This window comes from Rhyacophila brunnea, unplaced genomic scaffold, assembly GCF_057557595.1.
Source record: "Rhyacophila brunnea isolate RB1 unplaced genomic scaffold, BYU_Rbru_1.0 scaffold_11, whole genome shotgun sequence".
Lineage (NCBI taxonomy): Eukaryota > Metazoa > Arthropoda > Insecta > Trichoptera > Rhyacophilidae > Rhyacophila > Rhyacophila brunnea.
In genome coordinates, this window is record NW_028232763.1 from 403,753 (window position 1) to 430,163 (window position 26,411).

General features: G+C 34.6%; 1 protein-coding gene across 2 annotated transcripts in view; it reads right to left on the reverse strand.

The window, feature by feature from the left end:
• nAChRbeta3 (nicotinic Acetylcholine Receptor beta3) overlaps positions 1-26,411 on the reverse strand; it is a 57,529-nt gene that overhangs the window by 16,341 nt on the left and 14,777 nt on the right. Inside the window, exons 2-7 of one of the 2 annotated variants that reach the window (XM_085957848.1) lie at positions 15,500-15,711; positions 14,009-14,118; positions 10,621-10,852; positions 7,048-7,372; positions 4,229-4,398; positions 2,148-3,554 (exon numbers count right to left, since the gene is read on the reverse strand). The exons of the other annotated variant lie outside the window; for it this stretch is intronic. Of the exons in view, the coding sequence (XP_085813974.1) occupies positions 3,372-3,554; positions 4,229-4,398; positions 7,048-7,372; positions 10,621-10,852; positions 14,009-14,118; positions 15,500-15,711 (1,232 nt within the window). The 3' untranslated portion in view covers positions 2,148-3,371. Of the gene's footprint in view, positions 1-2,147; positions 3,555-4,228; positions 4,399-7,047; positions 7,373-10,620; positions 10,853-14,008; positions 14,119-15,499; positions 15,712-26,411 lie in introns of those variants that run through there. 2 annotated transcript variants of the gene reach the window in all.

Here is a 26,411-nt window from a genome sequence, read left to right on the forward strand (position 1 = left end):
TAATCTAATACCGTTTCAATTTTTCTTAATCGTTCCTAGTTCTATTTTGCAATGTCGCGTTTGTGCCAAAAAAAAATTAATCCGGGATGTGTTTTCGATTTCAATATCAAGACAAATATTCAATTAGCATTCAGGTTACTGAATCACAATGGACAAAGTCGTCATCTCGTCACATGTATTGAGAGTCGAATGTCGGACACTATGTTCAGAAAGCAGACGAAGATAATTCTAAGCTCAAAGACCTCAATGACATGTGTGAATTCATGTTAGATGAGCATACTTCCTTTTTAAGGCACTATTGAGTGAAGCAGAATGAATAAAATACATTTTGCAGAATAATGTTGTATGTGAAATTTTCATATACAACGTTTTTCCACTAATTTACTATATTTTTTTGTAATAAATCCAAATTTAATTGCTTTTCTTAGCCACTTTACATTTAAAACTCTTAATAATTGTATGTTTATTGTATTTAAAATATAAAATGTAACAAAACATAACTGGTTTATTTTTTCCATTTTTCTCAAAACAAGAATATTGTTGGATACAACGTTATTCCGGGCAACGGCTCATATTATACAGGCAGGAGTATTTCTCAACATCTGCCACATATTTTAAATTAATAAATCGGTTCGCCGATCTTTAACTTTTGACGTCATGGCTTGTTATTTCTTGTGCATTGCTACCAATTTCGGTAAGATTATATTGGTACCACTGTTTAATGGGTGACTGGCAACTGAGAGACTAGCATGTCGCGTATCCTCGGTTTAAGTTGCGGACGTTTTGAAACTGAGAGATTCCAGTCTTGCCGTCAGCTAGCCGCCATTGAAATAGCTAGATACTGGAGTTTCAGTCCCGTCTTTTTTTAGTACTCACGTGAGCGGACGTGCAAGCGAGACGTTCAAGTAGCGAGTACTAATGATTAGTACTAAGCCCGTGTAAACAAGCTCTAATAACGATAAAGATTACTACTAGTAAAAAGAATGAGTTGTTTAAAAACGTATTTCGTGGTTATTAAAATTGCTAGTGAGTAGACATATTTTTAAAATAATAGATTCAATACTTATTTATTTCGTGGTAATTGCTATGATATTGCTTTGTACCTATGAATTACAGATAAAATTTCTTTAATTTTATTTTTACACTTATGAATAACAAAAATCTATAGGTTACTACTCCAGTTTCAAATAGTAAAAAATATATATTATAAATTCTCAGAAGATTATAGAAAAGTGGTGATCGCAATAATGTGAGAGATGGATAACTGGTAGATTTTTCAAATTTTAATTGACGGTTAGATTGAGGTGCATTCTTTTTATGAAAGAGTCGTAAAGGGTAGAGAACAAAAATGAATAAATAAAAATATTCATATAATGTATGAGGCTTTCACGGTTGTTTTTTACTGTAGTATATTCTTGGGTTTTCACCGTGTCTCCTTCTTCCTTCTTTACTCGACGTTTCGGGCTCGTTGCAGAGGCCATTATCAAGAGATATGTTTTATGATGAAATGTAGTGTAGGTATGTGAATGTAAACGTTGCTCTTAGAATGTCAAAAGGAATCCGATTATCTAAGAGCAAACGTTGCTCAGAGTAATCTGTCGTAACGTAAGTCGTAACGATTGACAGATTACTCTGAGCAACGTTTGCTCTTAGATAATCGGATTCCTTTTGACATTCTAAGAGCAACGTTTACATTCACATACCTACACTACATTTCATCATAAAACATATCTCTTGATAATGGCCTCTGCAACGAGCCTGAAACGTCGAGTAAAGAAGGAGACACGGTGAAAACCCAAGAATATACTACGATAAAAATATTCATGTTGAGGAGGTATGTACCTAATTAGAAGTTTGCACATGCTTATTACTTAGTCCACAGTCAGAATTTTAATTAACTACTTAGATGAAAATATCTATAATGATTATGCATGAATAGAAGAATAGAAAGTATCACATTTAGAGATAACTATTTACAAAAATGATAATTGATAGATAAGATAACGTCAAAAACTCAATGCGTTTTTAAAGATTTCTTTCATGCCGTGCAAAAGTATGTATCGTTTTTATAATATTTTAAACTAATAACTATTATCAATGTCTCTGTTTATTATTATTAGTTCATTACATTTCATACGGATTTTTTTCCGGTAAAAAAATTTCAATAATTTGTTAAAAGAGAAGCTACTTTATTTAGTTTGAAATCGTCGCCACCGTCCTTCTCTCACAATGAAACGGCGCTACAAGAATGATCTGCTGCATGACTATCACGAAAAGTGCAAGTTTTGTTCGTTAAAAATGGTATTGTAATTATTGAGCTAAGTTTTAAGGTATGTAGTAGCTAAGTGTTATTAATATTTTTGCATTTTGGTTGGAAAATATCCCAAATTATTTATATTTTTTCAGAAACAATTAAATGGCACATGTCTGATAATAATATTTTATATTCTTGATGTAAGAAAAGGACAAGCAATTTTTTCTGTGAACATCAGTAGGTACATAATTATATGACATACTAAGTTATCTTTTGGGATTATTGGAAAAGCGTGACAATAAAATGTGCTAATTGTGTTAGTAATTTATCAATATTTAATTGTGTACTTTGGATATTATTAAAACCCACCCTACTTGAAAAATACTTGATTGAAATAAATTTACATGCTTTGCAATATAAAATACACCCCTAAAACGGGAGATATTCATTTCTGAAGAACTTCATATTACATTTTAATTGACTATGGGAAACGCAGCAATATATTTACACTAGTAACTAAGTATATACATTTCAAGAGTAATTTTCATATTAAAATGCCTCACGTACGAACATTATATAGGTGCATACAGAATCTAAACAAAATCACATGCAGAAGCTGTTTCTCTTTGTACATGGGCGGAATTAAGCAGAAAAGAACCATCCCACATTCGGGGTTTTTTTTTTAGAATTATTAATAACCATGTCCTTGCTTTTTCGTACAAGGTGGTTGTTAGTAATTTTGAACAATCATAAACACCCAAGCTTTGAGAAAAATACATAAATATTGTGTCCTCACTGGGAATCGAACCCGGATCTCTCGGGCGGAAGGCCAGCGCCTTACCCACTGCACCACGAGAGCCGCCTGCATTCGGGCTATTGAAAAAGATACCAAATCAACAACTAAGTACTTAACATATTAAAAAAAACTACTGCATTATATTATTATTCATGCTTCAAGCATTTAAAAATGTAGTATATGACTATTCAGGTCTCATATTAAAAAGAAACGAATTAACATCACGCGGAACAAATCAACTCTGCCCATACTCGTGCTATGGTTCATTTCTATGTAATTCTAAACTGGTAGTTACATAATATACAGTATTTGTAAGTATATTCAGAATCCATAGATAGCAAGGAGTATGAAGAAAATCAGCAGGAAGATAATAAAAGCGATTCTGTCGATGACGGTGGCGAGGGCTAGCCACGCCGGTGCCGGTGGTGACTTGAAGGTGTCAGGGATCGTCGATGACTCCATTCCTTCTGCAGCGCTTGCAGATTGTAGCTCTTCGCTGGCAGACTGAAATCAACCAACGGTAATTATCAGTAATTATTAGTCAGTTCAAACGTTTTACCGATGAGAAAACGGTACGTTTTTAATAGTAAATAGTACCTATCACTAATATTGTGACTGGTTCAATCAATAATTCACAATATTGATTGAATTGATTGAACATAAATATAATTTTAAAACATTCCAGTTATTTTTTTATTTGACCTATCTCGGTATAGGTATATCTGAGGTGTTTTCAAATTACGTATGCTCAATAAAGAATGTTACATTATTAAGTAGAATAGAAAAAATAGATAATTAATAATTATGACTTCTACTTTAAAATATTTACACCTAATTACCGGTTAAAAGTGTTTCACGTCGGCCAATAGCCTCGTGGGTCCCAGGTTCGAATCCTGGGTCTGGCAAGTACACATATTGTTTTTCAATTTGTGTTTGAGTCAGAGTATGTAATTAATAGGTTGAACAAGTGGCTGACATCAATTTCTCGTAAAAATAAAATTCTGTTAATACAAACCTCCACTCTGTCGAGGTCCATACGATCCTATACGATAGAAAATGATCGGATTGATTGATTACATACGTAGGTATATTCTCAACTAAAATAAGTTATGATATTATTTTCGCTGAATCTGTAATGCACACGTGAGGTAATGTCATTGGAGACAAAATGTACTAACGGAGTCGTGTTGCAAGGCGGATGACGGCGCGATCCATCGGAGAGGCTTGGAGGTGAGGGCGCGTCGCACTGACCAGGGCAGAGTGCGTTTAGATCGGCACAGGTTCAGCACGCATACTGACACAATAGCTGAACCGCAACACAGATACAGGCATCCACTGTACAGCATCACTGATCAAACATATAAAAAACAATTTAGTCATTGGTAAATTGAGTCGCCTAGTACTTCTCAAACTGGGAGGCGCGGCACCATCGGGGGCCCTGGAGCTCCTGCCAAGGAGCCATGAAATATTTCAGTATCTAGGTATTTGAAAAAAAAAACATAAAACTGGACGAAAATATTTTCCAAACTTAAATGAAGACCAGAGTATAATTGGATTTGCTGAATCCTTAAAATATGTTCATATTACGTGCGCAGCTCGAGAAGAATTGGTTGGCATTAGATCGGATAATTCCTTTGAAATCGAATTTAATGAAAGAAGTCTTGCAGAATTTTGGATAAGGCGACATCCAGAATATCCGTAAATCTCCAAAGCAGCGTTGTTAATCAAAATTCCTTTTTCGACAGCATACTTATGCGAAATAGCATTTTTATTATTACTGGTAATAAAAAATAAACGCAGGTCGTGTCTTTCAGCGGCAGTGTTGCCATATTTTTTTATGCTAATTATAGTACAAAGGCGTAAAAATTATAGTATTTCTGAAAAATATATAGTACAGGAACATTTTTCGTCTTGAATCCTTTAAAATTATAGTATTTTACATTTTTCGCGAAATCAAAATTATAGTATTGTACTATAATTATAGTACGGTTGGCATCACTGTTCAGCGGAGACTTTGAAGCAAACCCTGGGAATTAGTATTTGAAACATTGTACAGTATATTGATTTATTATGTAAATTGTGCAATCACACCCCTCTCCTTAAATTAATTTTGTAGGCTAAAGTTAATTTTTGTTAATTTTTTTAAAATTATTTTTTACTTTACTAGCAAGTGGTAAGTGAAATGTTCTATTATTTATAATAAAAATGTACAAATAATAATAATTAATGGTAAATAAAGTACTGTTGGTCATTAAAGACTAATATTTTTGGGGAGGGGTGCCTTGGATTTTTTTTCTGATTTCGGGGGTAGTAGTGTGAAAAAGTTTGAGAAGCATTGGCCAAGAGTCATAACTCACATTCTCCAAAAATCAAGTTTTGAATAAATCGCAAAAAACACTAGACCACAATTTTTTGTAATCACAAAATAGTAAGTTAGTAGTATTATCATGAATATTAATGAGTGAAATAATTGTCGATCTGATCTTTTTCAAAGTATATTATAATATGGATCTCATTATGTATCCTTCTTAAGATGTAAAATTCGTCATGATAGTGTGAGAAAAACTACAGATTATTGGTTGGTTACAACGACCTTAAGGGCAAAAATATAATTTACCAAAGAGTAATTTTTGGAAATGGTGTTTACATAATTAAAAGTGATTTTTGATATGCAACTATTTTTTATAGATTTATGCGTTTAGAATCACTATGTAATCACATTATGAGAAAAATGGAAAATATGAGTTATGACTCTAGGTAACTAACTCAATTGATTATATCCTACACTTTGGGATAAGGATGTGTTTATGTTATTTTTCGGCGATGACACAGTTTTTTTCTACATTTTAAATTTGTTTTTGGCACTTTATTTATTTTAACTCCTATTGAATTTATAACGCTATATGCACATAGAAAAAAGTCATCTGAACCTCAATATAATGTGCTGAAGGTCTTGGATTATTAAGAGATTATGAAGTACACTCTATCTAGTGCAGGGTTTCTTATATTTTTTGTCAAAATTAGTTAATAAATTGATTATATGACCCACGAAAGAAAGAAGTCTCTCAAAGTATAATGGCATTTTTTTGTTCTTGTTGAAAATTGAAAATGTTCCACGAAATGCCCTATATCAACGGTGTGATACCGTAGCGAGTAGGGAATCCAATCCCGAGCCAAAAATTTGATCCCGGGATTTCGGGATTACAATTTGACGATCCCGGGATTGGCGATTTTTTGATAGTTACCTACCTAATATTTTTTTTATTTATACAAAAATAGCATTGATAAAATCGGTCAAAAATCTCTGTATAATTTAAACTGTTTAAGACATTTACTGTTAATATTGTGTAGGTTCAATCTTGGAAATACATGGGTTTAATGGGGTAAATATTATTGTAATATATTGATAAGTAATAATGTGAATGAAAAACAGTTTTTTTTAAATTTATTTAAGAAAAGATATTCATAAAATTCGGCGAGCAACAAGTCCCTACCTGCACTCCGTGGCACCGGCGATTAGACGCCGTTCGCGTGCCAGAACGTTAGTGGCGTCTAGCTGAACGAATAAACGAATTTATTATTTTTCTGATGTTCTTACGATTGCGTATGACAACAAAAAATGGTTATTTATTATCCGTGAGCATCCGGCGATTCCCCCTGTGTCATGTGCAGGTACATACACTTCACTAACATAATTTTATACACATACTAATTGATTGTGATTGATAAAAAAATTAGTCCCGAAGGTTTCGGGATTATGTTTACTAATTCCGCATAATAATCATAGGCATCAAAAATTGTCCGAGATCCCGGGATTGGATTCCCTAGTAGCGAGTTAATACATCGTCATATTATCTTAGTATCGATTTGGGATTAAAAAAAGCATGTTTCATGCTAAAAATATAGTAGGGGTTTTATAGGAAGATTGAAATACTTATATGGAGTTCTAAGCACGAAAACTATAGAAACATTGCAATTCATCAGTTTGCATGTCTACCTATATTTGGCGAGTGAGCAGTGGGCGGTAATCTCTGCGCTAAGTAAAACAGTGCCAGCACGATGATCGTGGGCGGCGCCGCACTCAGCAGAGCTTTCGGCGCGGCCTTGGTGGGCGGCAGCCAGTGCGTCAGGAGCGCCAAAAGCACCGCCGCCATCGCCTGAAGCCTCAGCAGCATGGCCCGCGAGCCTCCTCGTCTCCTGATCACGACGCCGTACTCGATGCTGTGATAGGGAGCGTCCCCGCAGCAGGCGTAGTACTTTTCCAGGCGGTCAATGGAAACGTTCACCAGTTGCCATTCCGCATTCTCAATATAATGGTCTGACTGAATAGGAAAACCAGTATTAACAAAATGATGTCTTTTACTTCTCTTCTACTCTAAGCAAAGATTGACATTAAAATTCAATTATTACAATGTTGGTGAAAGCAAATAGTTACAATGGCATCATGGCTCTCACACTCTGAAGCGGGCCCCCAGGCCACGATATTATATGGCACCGCTCCCTCCCTATGCAGAGGGGCTATCGCTAAGGTTGAGGGCAGTGTTATGCTCTACAGCAGCGGTCGGCAACCCAAATGCATTGGCGTGCCACAAAACAGGTAATTCAAAATACTGAACACTCAGCGTGCCACTATAATAAACTAGTAAATCTATTGTAAGACAAATTTATCTGACTATAATAATACACGCTACATAAAAATTACAATATTTAAACATTAGTGACTCTCTTGAGGTTTAATTTTGGAAGCTAACACCTCAATATTTGGTTCACAGTGCTCATTTCCAAATTTTCTTCTGGTAAACGATTTCGATACAGGTTTATAATTATTATATTTCATAATTGAGAATGTTTGCACACATTAGTACGTTGTACCGAAAACACTTAAAAGAGCAAATGCGATTTTTTTCATACAGTAAACTCTGTCTGGGAGTTTGGTTATCATGTCAAGATAATTAATTGTCTTCGTTTTTCATTATTTTATCTCTAGCAGTTTTGAAGTTTAATTTCCAAATTTCAGAATTGTTAAATTCGATTATCTCTAAATAAACATACCTACTCAATGTTCAATAATTCAAAATATTCTTAATCAATTTTGTAACTGTCTTTAATGGCAGGCTGCAAAATATATTTAAACACTGGTGAGTGTTTCTCAATTAGTATCCGCAATTATCGGCTCGTGAAACGACAACCAGTGTATTATCACAATATAATACGAGGGTGGGTCAATAATTCCTTAGAAAAAAGCATTAAAACAGTTTTGATTTTTGTATTTTTTTTTTATTTCTCAACATAATCTCCTTGGAGCTCAATACACTTGGTTAGACGTTTCTCAATTTTTTTTAAACCGTCAGAAAAATAAGTTTTCGGAAGGTCCTCAAAATAAGCATTTGTCCGATCGATGACTTCTTCATTTGAAAAAAAACGTTGTCCACTTAGCCATTTTTTTAAGTTTGGGAAAAGGAAAAAGTCACTGGGGGCTAAATCTGGCGAATACGGTGGGTGGTCGACCAATTCGAACTTCAATTCTTCAATTTTAGCCATTGATCGTAAACATGTGTGAACACGGGCATTGTCCTGATGAAAGAGGATTTTTTTCCTGTTTAAATGAGGCTGTTTTTCTTCAATTTTGTTTTTTAGCTGGTCCAATAAAGATGCATAATAATCCCCTGTTATTGTTTTTCCTTTTTCCAAATAGTCAACGAAAATAATTTCACGTGCATTCCAAAATACAGTAGCCATAACCTTACCAGCTGATTTTACGGTTTTCGCCTTCTTTGGACATGGTTTGCCTTCGCAATCCACTGCTTTGACTGTTCTTTCGTCTCGGGAGTATAGTGGTGTATCCATGTTTCATCTACAGTCACAAAGCGACGAAAAAATTTATCCGGATTGCGTTGCATGAGCGAAAACAGGGCTTTAAAGGCCACCACCCTATTGCGTTTATTGTCGACTGTGAGCAAACGCGGCACCCATCTTGCAGAAATATTTTTCATGCCCAATTTGTCATGTAAAATAGAAATGACGCTACCTTTTGAGATCCCTGTAACCTCAATTATCTCACTCAACTTTAATCTTCGGTCACTTAACACCATATCGTGGATTTTATTGATCATTTCTGGTGTAGTCACCTCTACAGGACGTCCTGAGCGTGGTTCATCCTTTGTTGATGTACGACCACGTTTAAATTCATTTAACCAGTTATAAATAGTTCCAAGTGAAGGAGCAGATATGCCGTGAACTAAATCCAACTCATTTTTTATTTCCTTTGCTGTTAACCCTTTTATATTAAAATGTTTAATAACAGCTCTAAACTCAATTTTCTCCATTTTCCATTTTTCCATTTTCCACAAGCAAATTTTTTTTTTAATTGTACGAGAAACACACAACAACCCGACCAATCTGATTGAAACTTCGCAGCATACTGAATCGGTAGTGCCGCTGCATGAAAACAAACCGCTTACAGTACTAGTCGCGCCACCTGTCGGCTTTTCTAAGGACTTATTGACCCACCCTCGTATTACGGTACAATTTTTAAAGTACCGAAAATTTAAATAATTTGTCATTTTCGAGGCGTGCCACATAGTGGCACGCGTGGCATAGGTTGCCGGGCGCTGCTCTACAGCAGCGTTTCCCAAATTATTTTCAGCGGAACCCATTGATTCTGCTGTAATGGGCGTAACGTGGAAAGGCCACAAAATAAACATATGTATAAGAATGCAAACAAGAGTACGCGATATGATAGATGTCGCTAAGTAGATGAACCGCAATGGGCTGGGCATGTTGCTCATCGAGTAGACAACCGCTGGATAGACGAATTCATAGAGTTCGATGGATAGATGCAGCAGTGGATGAACCCCAGCTGATGATAATGGTGATTATTCTTATCAGAAAGAGGACGCCGTCGTAGAGAAATCTGTCCAAAATCAAAGTCGAGAGATTTTTTATTAGCTTTTCATCCATTATTTCCGTCCGAGCGGGTTTCTCGATGGTTTCTCGTCACAAAAAAAATATCTACCCAGAATCAAAGTTGAGTAGGTACTTTTTTGGCTTTTTCTTCCTACAAAGAAAATCTTCACTAGATAAATTTATCTGCCTAAATTAAAATTGTCGGCCAGAATTCATCTCGATTTTTTTTCTTTCTTCCTTCTAAAAACTTCCAAGTTTTAAAACGATGTTTGTTTATTTGTATAAGTATATCGTATGGTATTAAATTTATTATCCTAACAGAACTCTGAACACACTAGCCAAGAAAACAAATACGATGATTATGTTCATCTGGATGTACCTGTGGGCTAGACTCAGATTCTTAAATATAGGTATGGCTCAGATTGGTTTTCCAGTTTTAGTGTACATTCTCAAGTAAGGATGTCTCCTTATGGGGGTCATGGTCATGGTCGAGAGCCTTCAATGTCAGTGTTGCCAACATGGCAATTGTATGGAACTGAGTAAATGAGACGACGTTTTTTTTAATACAATACGACCATAAATATTTATACGATTTAATTATAAATATGTAGTTGTAAACTTTAAGTTATGTTAAATCATGGTTATATACATAACAAATTCTTACTTCGATAATGCTGTCCATTTCGGCTTCCTGAGATCCTGTCAAGCTGATCTGAATGCCGTCGTACGTCCAGGAGCCGAAGACGTAGTAGCAAGTGTGCTCGTCTTCGGGCCAACGAGACAGGTCTAGGTTGCAGAATGTTGTCAGTTTGGTGGGGGGCACCCAAAACACCGCTCCTTGATCACTCACCATACAGTGTGTGTTTCCATACTGGTCCACCGTACTTCCCGACGCACTGAAAGCGTATAAAATTATTTAATAGAACATGCAAACAATCATTGGGATTAGGTGCAGTGATGCCCATGTCCATATCCGCTTCAAACGCATTTGTTGTTTGCATAATATTCTTTGTGTAAATGAAAAATACATTTAATCCAATTTAATATAGGTCAAAAACGTTGTAGGTATCAATATTACTACATTACACTGAGCTGATAATATGCTCCCAATGTTCCTTAAGTCGCGAACCCTATATAGTATATTATACCAGTAGCGAAGGGTGGAAGTATGCTGGTAAGATCCGACATAAACAGTGCACATTATTGGTGACCGAGTTTATTTTTGTACATAGAATACAAAATTGACTTCCATCAATCAAATATTAATAACTCAAAAAGTGTGTGTTTGAATTATTTGATTTTTTAAATATAAATAAAAAAAGATGCTCTAATATGATTTGAAAGACATGAAAGAAAAAAAATATATTTAAAGCGAGATAGGGAGGTTCAAAGTCCAATAAATGAAAACTTTCATTAATTTTTCTTCAGAATTTTAAGTTTAGTGATAAATAAAAAACAAATTACGTCCTAAAGATTAAAAAAACTGCTTGTATTGTATAGGGTAATCTATTTTCTTATGATAACCTATAAAATATCTGAAAATTATTGACAAATGCCGTACTTTTCGCATTTCTAGCAATAAGTGAAATTTCGCGAATTTATTCTGAAATTTCAAAAGTTACGATTTTTTGTTCCGATCTTCAAAATACAAATGATAATGTAATAAAATTGTTCCCTGTATTATCCTGTATCTAAAATCACTTCCAAGGTTTGAACATATTTTCACAGATGTTCATTCTTGACGCCGATAAAAAAAGGTCAATAACTTTGATATTATTATTTTTGAACTGATTTTGATCACAGACACATGAATACGTAATTTTATTCTGGGCAGGGAACTGTTTTACGAAATATTGTACTAAAGATTCAATCAACAGATGTCACAAACAGAAAATTTAAAAAAATACTTAAAATGCTGTACTATTTTTTTGTACTGTAAAAAAAAACATTACCATCTACATGTTCAAACACGAGAATTACACGTGTTTGGTCGCCTATGGGTTAAAATACATATTACACATATTGTTGGTTCATTTTTTAAATTTATTAAACACTGCCTAAATCAAACTATAATAGATGAAAAATATTATTCTATCTATAAAATATTCAAAGTTAGGTATGATTTAATTGCATAAATTTAGATAATTTATAGATAGACGGAGTATTTTTTGACTATTATCTATTATGACTTGGTTTCGCAGGGTTTACTTGAATTTAAAAAAACTAACCAACACCATCTGTAAATTGTAGTCTTATTTCGATGAAAACAAATACCTACGTATGACCGACAAAGTTTAGTGTGCACTATTTATGGCGGATCTTAACAACCTACCTCCACCCTTCGCCACTGAAAAGTGGAAAGTATTCTCCGACCCTTCCCACCTATCACATTTACATAAGCATGAATTTCTAATAATTGAGACATACAAATTATTATAAAATTAAATATTAGGTATACCTACCTATGTGGATTATCAATCCTCACATTTTATATAGAATGTGAATTTGTAATATTTTTTTGTCATGTGAGTCAACAAACATTACATGTTACCTACTAGTTTTTTTCTATTAATTGGTAAATATTACACTTTATCGAACTGGATTTATCAATATTTTTTAAATTCATTTAGGTCAATCACAATAAGTACAAAAAACAAATAAACGATGGTCCCAAATATCAGGCGGACACAGAATAATATTATAATGATATAAATTAAATTAGAAAATATTGTATTTGATTTAATTTTGGTTGACTGCCAAACATGACACTTTTTCTAATCTTTTGAATAATATTTTTGACTATTCCACCGATAATTGACTGTTTCTGAGTGCGAATATAATAATATATTATTATTAGTCGCATTTGTATCAAGTATTGTATACTGAAACTGTTGGTATTCACATCTAGTGAAATTCTCTGATTTTTAGGTTAATCTAATGACACAAAAATGCATTAAAGATTATTTTTTACCCTAGTATGATATTCAAACATATTCAAAGATAGATAAAAAATAATTTTGAAATTCAATTTTGCATCAAAATAATCAATACTATTTTATGTCCTAATTGATTTAAGTTTTCTGCTTTTCTATTTGAATTTTCAGCCAAAAACACTTTTCGACGCATTAAATTTGCTGCCCTAAGTCGAAACTAGCATACAGTGGCTGGCAAAATATTATTACAATAGATTTAGTTAGATATTCATTTCATACAATTAGGCCACCCGCTCACGCAGAAACTAATATCCGACGAACTGGTTGCTGATGGAATTCATAAACTGGCCAGTGACTGATGATTCGCACACGGGGCTACTGAAACCCAATAATCTCATAACCTCAAACTGTCAAACCCATTGTCTTTTCTACTTCATTCTAAGTCTTTTCCGTAATATCTTTACGGGAATATTCTGGTAGCCTGTAATTATAGAAGCAGGAGTATTTCTCAACATCTGCCACATATTTTAAATTAAAAATCGGTTCGCCCATCTTTCACTTTTGACGCCTTGACTTATTATTGCTTGTTTCAGTGCTACCAATTTTGGTAAGAAAACATGATTTTCCATCGAATCTAATGATATTGGTACCACTGTTTTATGGGTGACTAGCAACTGAGAGACCGGGAGACTAGCATGTCGCGTCTCTTCGGTTTCGGTCGCGGACGTTTTGTAACTGAGAGATTCAAGTCTTGCCGTCAGCGAGCTGCCATTGAAATACATTAGCTAGATACTGGAGTTTCAGTCCCGTCTTTTTTGAGTATTCACGTGAGCGGATGGCCTTAGAGTCGATAATCACCAACCGAAAACAAAAACGAAACCAACCAGAAAAAAACAGCTGTCGGCAGACTGTCATTTTAATAGACGTGCTATTGTGGTCGATTGCGTTTTGTAGCCATTGCTCTCGAATTCTTTAACGTAAAATTCTGTTACCTGCTGTTTCCGTAACGTAGATCGTTATTTTATTACAGTTACAGAGTGAAGATAGTCAACCACGATGGTAGATTCCATGAAACTGAGCAGTAAGCATCATTAAAATGTAAGCCCTTCTGAGTCTCACCTGTTGTACTGCACAACATCAGGCTGCCATATTTCATGGTCAGCAAGATGCAGATTCTGAAGACCACCGTAGTCTGAAGCGTTCCACGTTAGTTTTTCATCAAACCATGCCTGGAATATTCAAAACCGTAGCATGATATAATCTGTGTATGTATACCAGGATGTACCTACACCTAGAACCTAGTGATGTGAATTCAAATCAAGTGAATTAATATTAACTATTTTCGAATGTTGCATGTACCTAAAACATTGGTGATATCATTGATGGCGTCGGTCCATCGGATGACTTTTAACTTAAAGAGCAGGGTGTTCGGGTTCTAGGACGAGTTAAAAAGAATTTTAAAAAGTTAACAACTATTTGATAAAAAAAATGGATGTAAATTTGAATTTATACTATACTTATAACACCTAACTAAATCATACACATTTTAGAGATAGAAGGAGGGAGAATAAATAATTACTATTAAAATATTGAAATCTCTGAGAGGAAAATGTACTTAGCTAAAATTATTACATATTTAAAAATTGTTGAAACTCAATTTAAGGATAAACAGAAAAATCTTTCAAGAATATTTTTTTTTTATTTATTTTTATTAATATTTTTTAATTCTTTGATTATTATGTCAAGGATACATTTTATTCAAAGAGCATTAATTTATTTTTATATAGTTGTTGCTCATAGTCATATTTCATATCGTTATTAATACCTACATACATAATAATGTCATATTATTATATCTACTATCGATTTGGCTGTAAAACTAATAGCGCCTGTACACGTGCATGGATTTATTGGCAGCAATAGTGAGTATTTTAAACTATCGTGACAAGAACTGTTTACACGTAAAAGTGCTGACTGTCTTTCCAATTCATTCTTTAAGAGTGAGCGAGAAGCGATGTTGTCATTTTATGGTACTATTTCGAACCATTTGATAGGTAGTGAAAATTGGTCAACCTGAAAATTCGTTCGTAGTTCATTTTTATGCCGGTAGGTTCGCCACAATTGTTCTACTGCGCAGGCGCCTAAAATCCTACTGTCGCATGAAAATTCAGAAGCTTCCAAACATTTTATTGTTATGGCCGCGATAATACTTACTGTCAACAGTAAATCCATGCACGTGTAAACAGGATATAATGCTTGAAACAATCATTTCTCGCACGACTTTGTATAGCAAATGTGCATCAATAATAATTTACGACTGACGTGATTGACATGCTTAGAAATAGATGTCCACATGTGGAGTAGCATCAACGGTACGGCTGTGGATCTGCGATGTGGAAGGCAAATTTATTATAATATCATGTTTGACAAAAAAGCTGCCATGGTATCCGAGAGTAAGTCAAAACAAATCTAAACAATAAATTGTGAAAACTGACGCAGAGTAAGCCCACACCTAATTAGGAATATATTTACACAAAAATACTTGTTACTAATTAAAAAATAAACGTTTCAACATATTGTCGGATTTGTGATAGATTTTCAGGTATTAACCATTTTAATCCAACCGTGCAGAGTCATAACGGCGGCCGCATCATCCAGCTCGACGTGGTAGAAGTTGAGACCGAGGGAGACGTTGGTGGCGACCTGATGATGTGAGGGTCTGGCGAACTTGTCGTACCCTGCCAGCAGAGACCTCTTCAGGGTGTCAGTGAACGTCACGTTCCATGGAGCCGGAGGCGAAGGCTGAGATTCAGATGTAGCGTCTGATACACCAACAATTAATACAAACAATATAGTTTATTTTTTGATCCGTGGCCATTTTTATATAAAAAAAAATGATACCTGATCACTTTTTTTAAATGTTGAATTTTAGATTTTGACATATTATTATAAAATATATATTATTCAAAATCTATACGAAATGATCCATTTAATTAGGTTTGATCTGTAAAAGTAGTATCACAATAACGTTGATGGAATTATCTCAAAACCCTCTTCTATCTATGTATTGTAGTAAAATAACCACTATTAAGACAATCCGACAATAATATACATATATAAACATATTATTTCATATGGAAATTCGAGGTAAATTCTACACGTTTTTACTTCATACATGGTAAATGACTGCATGAAATATTATGTCAGCTAATAATTGGTTTAAATAATTTGTTATGATTTTAATAGAATATTATTAATCGTGACATTTAAAAATATAAGAGTTATAATTAAACTAAGGATACATAAAAAAAAAATAAAGATACACTACATTTAGAAGTTCCTAGTTGGAGATCCGTAATCTATTTTCTGTCAACTTTCAGTAGTTTTAGGGTTATTTACACGGGCTTAGTGATAATCATTAGTAATAACTTCTCGCACTAATGATTAATACTAAGCCCGTGCAAACAAGCCCTAATGGTAAACAGCGTTAGGTCCCGACACAATACGAAAACTAAGTGATAATATTATGTTTGTTGCATTTATACATTATCTGATCGCATTATTACAATCATCGCTGTCAATAGTTTTAAAATGACGCTAACAATATAATATACGTAAGTATAAACGCAAAGACCTGTATGTCTCCGCGGTATGAAGTGGAGGCTTTCTATAATATTATCTGGGTTTCTCTATTCTGGTCATTTGTATACGAGGATACATTGTAAACGTTAGGTTAAGTTTTTGGCTAAAACAAACATACTATAAGTCCTCACTCGTATATTTTAAATACTTACCTACAATCATATTATTGAAGTTCCTATATAATATTATTTTGTCTTTCTACATTCACATGTATATATCTGAAGAGTGTATCGATGTATAGTTTCTTGTTTGATTTTCAAATTGTTGCACAGCGTTAATAAAGCGTAAATCCTTCACTCCTGCCACAGAGACTGACAAACTGCATATTGTGCAACTCACCGGCAGACCTCAGCAGCAATATTTAAATTAAAAACGTAAGGACATTTTGACATATTTCAAAAACTCGGCCGGATCAAAATTGAAAGGGACACAATTGCTAAAAAATAGGATGAATGGTAACCCTAATATAGATAATAAAAATAATATTATAAAAGTTTTCTCTTATTATTTGAACTAAATAACACGAAGTATATGTACTTACTTGGTCCGAATAGAGAAATAATATTATTTACAATATTTCAGAGAGGAAAAGTTTTAAATTTACAGAAAGATTTATAACACTATGACGCCATGCTGCGCCGAAAAAGGAGATTTTTCATACATTCATTATTATTCATGCATGCGAAATAATATTGGTTGCACATAAAATGTTATTTATAACATAATTGATAATAATATATAGATAATTGTATGTGCTGTGCAGTAATTATTTATGTTCATCCTCAGTGATTGTTAAATTTCCGTCTGCAATTTCGATATTATCAACTAAAATGGTATGCAACGTTGAAAATTCGATAAATGACTGGAAATTCCTGCCTGGAAATTACATAGAAGATAGCCAATAATTTGATGTGTAATTCATAATATGAGTCGATGGTTGTGCATTCAGGGTCGGTTCTATCAAGTACGAGGCCCAATTGGAGCATATATTATATGCGAGGCGCGAATAATACATTCCCTTCCAACGATCTTTGCTTAGCAATATACCTACATGAAAAAATATTTATCTAAAACTAATGCTGTCATATTGACGACTGTGTTAATAATAGTCTCAGGATTTTATTCAATATTTTGACTGAAAATAATAAAACGAATCACAAATATTTTTCAAGTGAAAATACAATTTAGAATAGTTTGTGGCAAATTTTACAGAAAAGCATTTTTCATTATTAAAACTCCACAATCTACTGCAGACGTACACTACATTGCACGCGCAGAAATATTCACAAGCTTATTAAAAAAACTATTACACTGACATATTGAAGAAAATGAATAAATATCATGACATGACATTGCAAAAAATAAATATTTATACGTTAATATTTGTTTAGTAATTGAAGGAGGACAATCAAACCAAAATATTCAAATTGTAATCGGTTGCTATGAAAATAATAACTGCCTACGCACATTATTTTTTACACCATGATGTATTGGGAATAAAATAGTTATACCTAATCATGTAATTTTTTGAATCCTGTTTCATTTATAAATATATAGTGGTGTGAAAATGGTTCCTAACTTATTTTTTTAATTATTTGTGACACCTTGTTCTCGTTTAATATCCAATACCTCAATAATGTTCCTACATATAGTTCCGGTACAATACTACTTATATTGTGTAATGTATGCTCAATTTATCGATATATATATATATATATATATATATATAGATACGATTCAAGACTGACATCTCGGGTCTCTGGGTCGGGTTTAATTTAGTCAGGTCTTGCAATACGGGCCAATGTGATAATATTGTCGTCTCAATCCAACAACGAGCGGCTTCCTGTCTTCGAAGTTGCTCTGTCATTTGGCCACGACTTTATTACGATTGATGTCAACTTGTGCCCAATCTGTCCTCAACACACAATCATATCTTACAATAATGACGTAATCAGGGCCGCCTCATGATTTTTTGACGCCCTTCTCTATATATGTTCGTTTACGTTTATCGAGGGCGACCCAATCAATAATTGGTCTGGGTAGAAAAATGATACTTAAATGAATTTTGTAGTAATATTTTCGGCCACAACGCATTTCTATCCTATTTAAAAGTATGAAAAATTGTTTGGAATTAAGTCCAGATAATGGAGATGTGATAAAGGTCACCAAACTGATGAAAAGGCGGTGGGCCGGACATATCGCACGGCGAACGGAGAACCGCTGGACGAATACAGTCATTCAGTGGTACCCGAGGGGCACTAAGCGGCCACAGGGGCGCCCCAAAACCCGCTGGATTGACGAACTTGTCAGGTTTGGTGGAAATACGTGGCAGAAAAAAGCAAGGAATCGAGAAGAGTGGAGGGGGCCTTCATCCAGCAGTGGATCGACCCCGGCTGAAAATATAATTAAGAACATTCTGGTAGAATAAAATAAGTCATCTCTTTACTAACAATTTAAATAATAATGAATAGGTACCTACTTATTAAGACATTATTGGTGTATATTACAATTTTTAATATCTATTATACTCTACAATATAAAAAAATTCTGTCAAGCTCAATTTTGGTATATTTTCCATCTACCCAGACATTTGAAATTCGGTACACAAGTGCTAATACTGTGACCACGGCCCTTGACCAGATAAGTGAGATAAACACACATAAAAAACTTGCTTTAACAGTAAAAAAGTATATGATTGTGCGATGTAATTTCTATTATTGTGTGTCGATACTCGACAACTCCATGAATAAAGTAGATTTATTAAAAATAGAAAACAAAAACGCTAATACACTAAATAGGTACCCTTAATTTGACCTAAAACACAATTTTAAAAACGTTAATGTAGTCATGTAGTGCGTCACACTACCTTTAACCTTAAAGATTCTAGCTTGAGGGCCCGCTTTAGGATGTGGGGGCCATGACTGTGAACTTTTGGAGGCGGTTTGATATTCCAAACATGCGGGCTTTCTACAATGTTATTAAAAACTAACTTGTATGAAGAAGACGATTTCGATCTCAAACCTGAATCAATAGATTCCATATTATATAAATGTGCATCAAATGGATTTATTTTTCGAGAAAATAAGGGCTTGGGTTATGAAAAGTGGCATGGGGTGAGTGGGCTCCACTAATAATTACAATATAGTATTGCTAATTTTTATTTCAATAATATTTTAAATGCACTGATTAAGAGAAGAACGACGTACTAATCGGTACATTAACTACATGTACCTAATCTTTAAGTATGAAATAATGCAGTGAAATTAAAATAAATAAATTATAATATAAGTACATTTTTCGGTACAGTTCGGTTATGAGGAATACAGCGGCAAACACATTTTGAAAATAGCCGATATACTGGATTATTTGTTAGGTTAACCAAACCAAACCTAACCTAACCTGACCTCACCTAACCTAACCTAACCTGACCTAACCTAACCTAACCTAACCTAACCTAACCTAACTTAACCCAAACTAACAAATAATCCAGTATATCGGGTATTTTCAAAATGTGTTTTCCGCAGTATTCCTCATAACCGAACTGTACCCATTTTTCTAAAAAATTTATGTATTGATACTAATTAATGTAATGAATTCCTAAATTCTGCAATCGACAGAACTAGGGAGATACTCGTACCTATTTAACTTGTAATAATATTTGTAACTTCGAAACGAAACGGTTGAAGGACGATAGACGTATGAACGATAAAACGCCGGCTAGACGCTCATGCTTTACGTTACGACAAGCTTGCCTGTGCAAACCGGTTTGTATAGGGAAGCCCGTGTGTATGGACGGGAAAACTGAAGCACGCGCAAACCAAAAAGCGCTGTAAAAGTCTATACCGCGCAGGCAAGTCGCTGCCGTCTAGCTGGCGCATTAATAAAAAAAAATCCACGAATTTTGAAAGAAGTACAGTTTCACATACGCGTGGCTTCATGAAAAAGATAACAGTTAGTCAGCAACTAGCCCTAGAATGCCTAGAGTGTCAAAAAAGAGAAGCCCTTTCGCGACAAAGTGCGCCTACTTATCAGCCGACATTTTAATAACAATTCTTGACATATACGTAAATAGTGCATAAAGTAAATACGCTATAGTCAGTGACGTCTCGTGGAGATAGGCAGATTGAGCGTCGCTTGGGGCGGCAGTTACTCGAAGGGCGGCAAAGCGAGGAGAAATAGCTACCTAAACTAAGTAATAACGAAAATACCATTAAAAATTCAGCGTACCAGTTGAAAACAAAATGTATTAATTACCATGAAAGGTTTTACAGGACTGTAATAATTTTGTTGGGTTCGCGATGTCTAGTTTACTTCCGTTGCCCTTCGGCATCCGCGGTGACCAAAAACGACAAGAGCAGATTTGCGAATAATTACAGTCTATATTATTTTGTTAGTAATGTATCCATACAACACATTTCTTAGATATTGGAGTCATGAAAGGATGATAAAAATACTGTATAAAGAATGAGGCGGCATTTTGGCGCTGCCTAGGGGCGGCATTCTTTTTAGGGATGTCACTAGTCATAGTGTATCATCTCTAATAGATAATTGCCTGTGATATCTCGACAATTATTAGATAATCGTTCTCTAATTCGATAACCCATGATTTTGATACTTACATAAACATCTATCTATATCCTACATCTCAAGCTACTACAAGCAGGAGATTAGTGGGACAGAATGGAGATTGATTGCTTAACGTGGAATGGAGCCTTCACCCAACCCATTCGGCCCCACCAGCGCCATCTATAGATTAATAAAGCATGAGCATATCTTTTTGCATAAGTTACGAGTGGTCCACTATTCAGCTGTCAAAATCAGATCCCAGATTGCATGATATTGATTCGCCCTTTCTCGTTTCAAATTACATTATAAAAAAATTCTCAAATCAAATATATTAAGGGGACGCTCTACAGAATCGGCCTTGAAAATTGAAAATATGATTTTTTTACATGTGGTCCATAATAACTGGTCTACTAATTAATATAAAAGGTTGCCGCCAATGTTTGTCTCAATAAACTCCCTCCAAGTGAAGCTTGTGAAGTGAAGCTATAGGGTGACCAAAAAATAGTACTTTCTAATAAAATGTTACTAAATTCAATATGTTTATCAGTTCTTTGGTGGGAAGTATTGCAACTGATATGATGGATATGATTTTTTTTTGATTATGTGTTAGCCACGATATAAACTTAATAATATATTATTAACTTTTTAACTTGAAATTGTCCGAGAACTAAACATACGAAGGATGTTGAAATACATATCTACCTACATTTTTATTTCATGTGCTATCCAAAAAACATTACTAATGAATAGTGTTTATTTGTAATGTTTAGGACCTAGGTATTAAAAATAATAGGTATTGTTGAATTCTAATGCATATTTTTTAAAACGTAGAATTTAGTGTCTGCCTATTATAAAAAGAAAGTGACTTTTTATTGGCTGCGCAACTTCACTTTTATACTAGTGAAACAAGTGGTAGGTAATTGTATATAAAGCCAATGGGCGAAATAATTTATATCATGAGTGCCTAAAAATAATTATTAACATACAGTCACTAGACACATTATTTTTTTATTAGTCCATCCGACTGGCGGGCGTATAAAAAAATGACGCCAGGGCTGTCGACGCAATTAATTATTTTGTACTTTTTAAATTGTATTTATAATATATTTTATTCAAGTTTTGTGCATCTAATGCCGGGTCCACACTGGCAACATGTCGCGCGACAACCTCGATAAATTTTACGATAATTATCATAATGGCTTAAGAAATTTTACGATAATTATCATACTTATCGTAAAATTTAACGTGATTGCCGGCGACATGTTGCCAATGTGGACCCGGCATAATATCCACTGTGATTCACGGTAGTGGAATGGACCTGTTGTTTCTGGGGTCAACTAATTCAAGAAGTAAACACCCATGATAGAATTTTTGAAGTTTTAGTTGCATTATATTCCAAAACTCATTTCCGATTTTATAAATGGAAACTTCTTGGTGTACATAGTAAACAAACCTACGAATAAAAAAAGACAGGAAGGAACATACTGATTCATCGCCATAAAAACTGGCAACCAAATTCGCCATTTTGGAATGCGACGACTTTGCGTAAACAAATATCGCGTGGTCTGCACGTGTGCGGTAAACTTAAATAGGTAATTTTGTTTGTGTATCATGCATTGTTGGCCATATTTTCCGGTCTTGATTGCCGTGACACAATATGTTCCTTCTAGTCTTTTTTATTCATAGAAAAAAACAGCATGTTCTATTAGTTATATAATGTATTATGAATCTGTAATAAAATAATATACAATTAAAATATTTTCAAATTGAAAAAAACACATTTTCCAAGCTTTGAGCCGTGCTCACTCATGAATGTCATTCTTCATTTAGGTAAGTATATACAAATTTTGATGTTATCTTGCAAATTAAACAGGTATCTGACCTTTTCACTATATTATACATGTACCTACATGCAAATGTAATGTTTTCAAATAATTGATATGGATTATATACCATCGTATTATTTTCTCGAAATCATAAACATACTATAATAGTATTTGAGTATCAACCTATGCTCAATTTGAATTAGGTAATAATAATAATATACCCGTAGATATATCAATAGTATGTTTGCTACGATATCCACCCAAGTTATCAGTATGTACTTACAGGTTTGATTAAAAACTATGACGAAATTAACATTTTAAAAATATTAATCCATATAATATTTTGACAGCCCTGTTTTCTGATCGGCCGACACGTGCAGTTGTTTATCAAATAATAATGTATAAGACGGCCGACAATACCAATAATATATTTTTTTTTAAATAAAATCTCCGATGGTTAGTGATTTTTGCGAAAATATCGATTTAAACGACGCCGATGTCCTTTTTATACTAGATTATATTTCAATCTCCTTCTCTTGAACCCCCTCTTAACTATCAGTGTTATTTATAAATAACATACATTCCTGTTATTCATCAGCTGTCAAAGTCAGAATAGTCCTTCACACAAAAACCGGTAGTTATATCGATTTCCAAAAAAAATGTAACATTGATCTATGCATTAAATTTGTAGGTGTGTTAATGCTAGTGTATTATTTATCATGTAACTCATATATCCGTATCAAACCATTCCCTATGTGTACACGACATACACGTCAGTATGAGCACTCTATAGAACAATGACAGGCGATGTAGAAGTGTCGGAAAAAGTAGGACCAGTCGTTGTGAATGTATCGGCTTTCTACTTGAGTCGGCAATAGTCCAACCCAAAAACGGACTTTGCAATAAATAGGCGAGCTAAACGTTAGTTTTAATCGTTTAGGACTGAGTCATATTATTATTAAACTGGCGCAAGGGGCCGTTCAGGTCCATGGCCGACTGCACAACGTTTCTCCAGGCATCTCTGTCCATCGCTCTCTCTTCCCAGTTGACTATCCCCAGCCTTTCCGCATCCTTTTGAATGTTGTCCGCCCATCTCCGTCGAGGGCGGCCAAGAGGTCGAGTGCCAGCTGGTGTGCCTTTGTAAATCCTATAGAGAGTTCTAGATCTTTCAGATCGTACAACGTGGCCCGCCCATCTGAGCCTTCTTGACCTCAGAATATTAGTAATTCTAGGTTGGTATCGGTCGAAGAGCTCAGCGTTTGTGCGGATGCGCCACCGGTGATTCTCATTGACGGGTCCAAGTATTCTCCGGAGGATTCTGTTTTCAAACACTTGGAGCGCCTTTTCTTGTTTTTCTGTTAAACCCCACGTTTCACATCCATACATGACGATTGGTTTGATGACCACGTTATACACCCGAAATTTCGTTTTGATGGACAGCATTTTGGACCTGAACAGACGACTCAGCGCGAAGTACGCTGCATTTCCACTTCTCAGTCGGTCAGCGAGCTCTAGGGACATTTCATTTTTAGAGGTAATGTTGGAGCCCAAGTACTTGAAGAGAGAGGTTCTCTCGAACGAGGAGTTTCTTATTCCAATGTTTCCAGAGGGTTCAATGCCTCTTGTCATTTTCAAATACTTGGTCTTTCCCACATTTACTCGTAGGGTCAACCTTTTCGCTGTGTCCTCCAGAGGAGTGAACATATCTCTGACTTCTTCTTCAGATTCTCCGAGCACCACCAAATCATCTGCGTAGCCCAATATTTTATGGGACCCATTCAGGGTAACTCCACCTTCTGCTTTCAGAGCTTCTCTAACGGCTTTCTCTAAAGCTAAGTTGAACAGCATTGGTGATAGGGAGTCACCTTGTTTTAGTCCTGCTGTCACTGAGTCATAGCTGTTGCCTATTCATATTATGTAGGTATCTAAACATTATGCACATATATATATATATATATATTATACATGCCCCCCCTGAATCATTTAAAAAAAGAAGGGGTGTGGTATTAATTCACTGTTGGATGAAGGCCTCTCCAAGCTGAGTCTATTCTCCATTCCAGCTCCAAGCTTTTTCAAGCACTTTTCCATACGACAATGTGCTACTCTAAGGCTACGTGCACACGACAACTACTACATGTTACGACATTAAGACATTCAGGATTAGATTTACGTTTGATGAGGCCTTGGGATAATGCATATTGGGGGGGGGTCCAAAAACATTTTACTAAATCGTAATTTAAAGTTAAATTTATGGTCTCCTTTATTTGCTCCTCGTACTTTTTTATTGACAAAACTACTCATTTTTTCAACTATTAATTTCTGTGAATGTCCGTTTAAAACCGTTTAAAAAATTCGGTTAGGTACATGTTCAAACACGCGCGTTAACATCATTTTACTCCCTACTTCAATTATAGTTTGTAAAATTTATGGCTACGGCCGTATGTTGTAGCTTAACCACTGGGGAATGCCAAAAGAAATGGCGTATTTCAACAAACACTACCTTATTCTTAGGTCAATAATTATTATAAAGCAATCATTATTCGTAGGAAGTTTATCACACTTGAGTGGTCAAAGACATAGCTTATAATTGGTATCTTTACTATCTTTAGAATTATCTTCAAATGTGTCAATCTTGCCCATTTTTTGAAAAATAAAATGCCTAATTCTTGTCAAATTTGGGATCACAGAGATTATCAATATAATTTTTATCGTAAATATTTCACTATAATAATGTCAATATAAATTATACTGATGGTTTTATAAATGCGTTTAAAAATAATAAATGTAAAAAATCTTAACACCACTGCAGATTTATGTACTGAAATATGACTATTCTAAAACATTAGAGCGATAGGTTTAAAAGAATACTATTTTATGTAATAAAAATACTTTATGCAGTCATAAAATGTTTAAAATAAATATAACGGATAATAAGGCTTCAAAATGATGTAAATAGATTATCTACAACGTTTAAGGTATATCAAGGATCATGCTTTGAAAATAGAAAAAAGCTCCATTTTGACCCACGCTGAGCACGTCCGCCCTTAAAGCCGCGCCGCAGCTCATACCGACCGGCCGCTGTATATATCTCCGCATTATAATAGACCCCAAAATGTACACCTAACCTGCGAATTCCTGCTTGTGGGAACTTGTAGGAATGTTTAGTAGTTTTTTGGACGTCGCTAAGTTACCCTAAAGCCATCCTCTCACGCAGAAACTAAAATCCGACAAACTGGTTGATGATGGAATTCATAAACTGGCCAATGATTGATGCTTCGCACACGGGGCTACTGAAACCCAATAATCTCATGACCTCAAACTGTCAAACCCATTGCCTTTTCTACTTCATTCTAAGCTTTTTCGGTAATACGAGTATCTGTACGGGAATATTCTGGCAGCCTGTAATTATACAGTCAGGAGTATTTCTCAATATCTGCCACATACTTAAAATTAAAAATTGGTTCGCCGATCTTTAAATTTTGACGTCT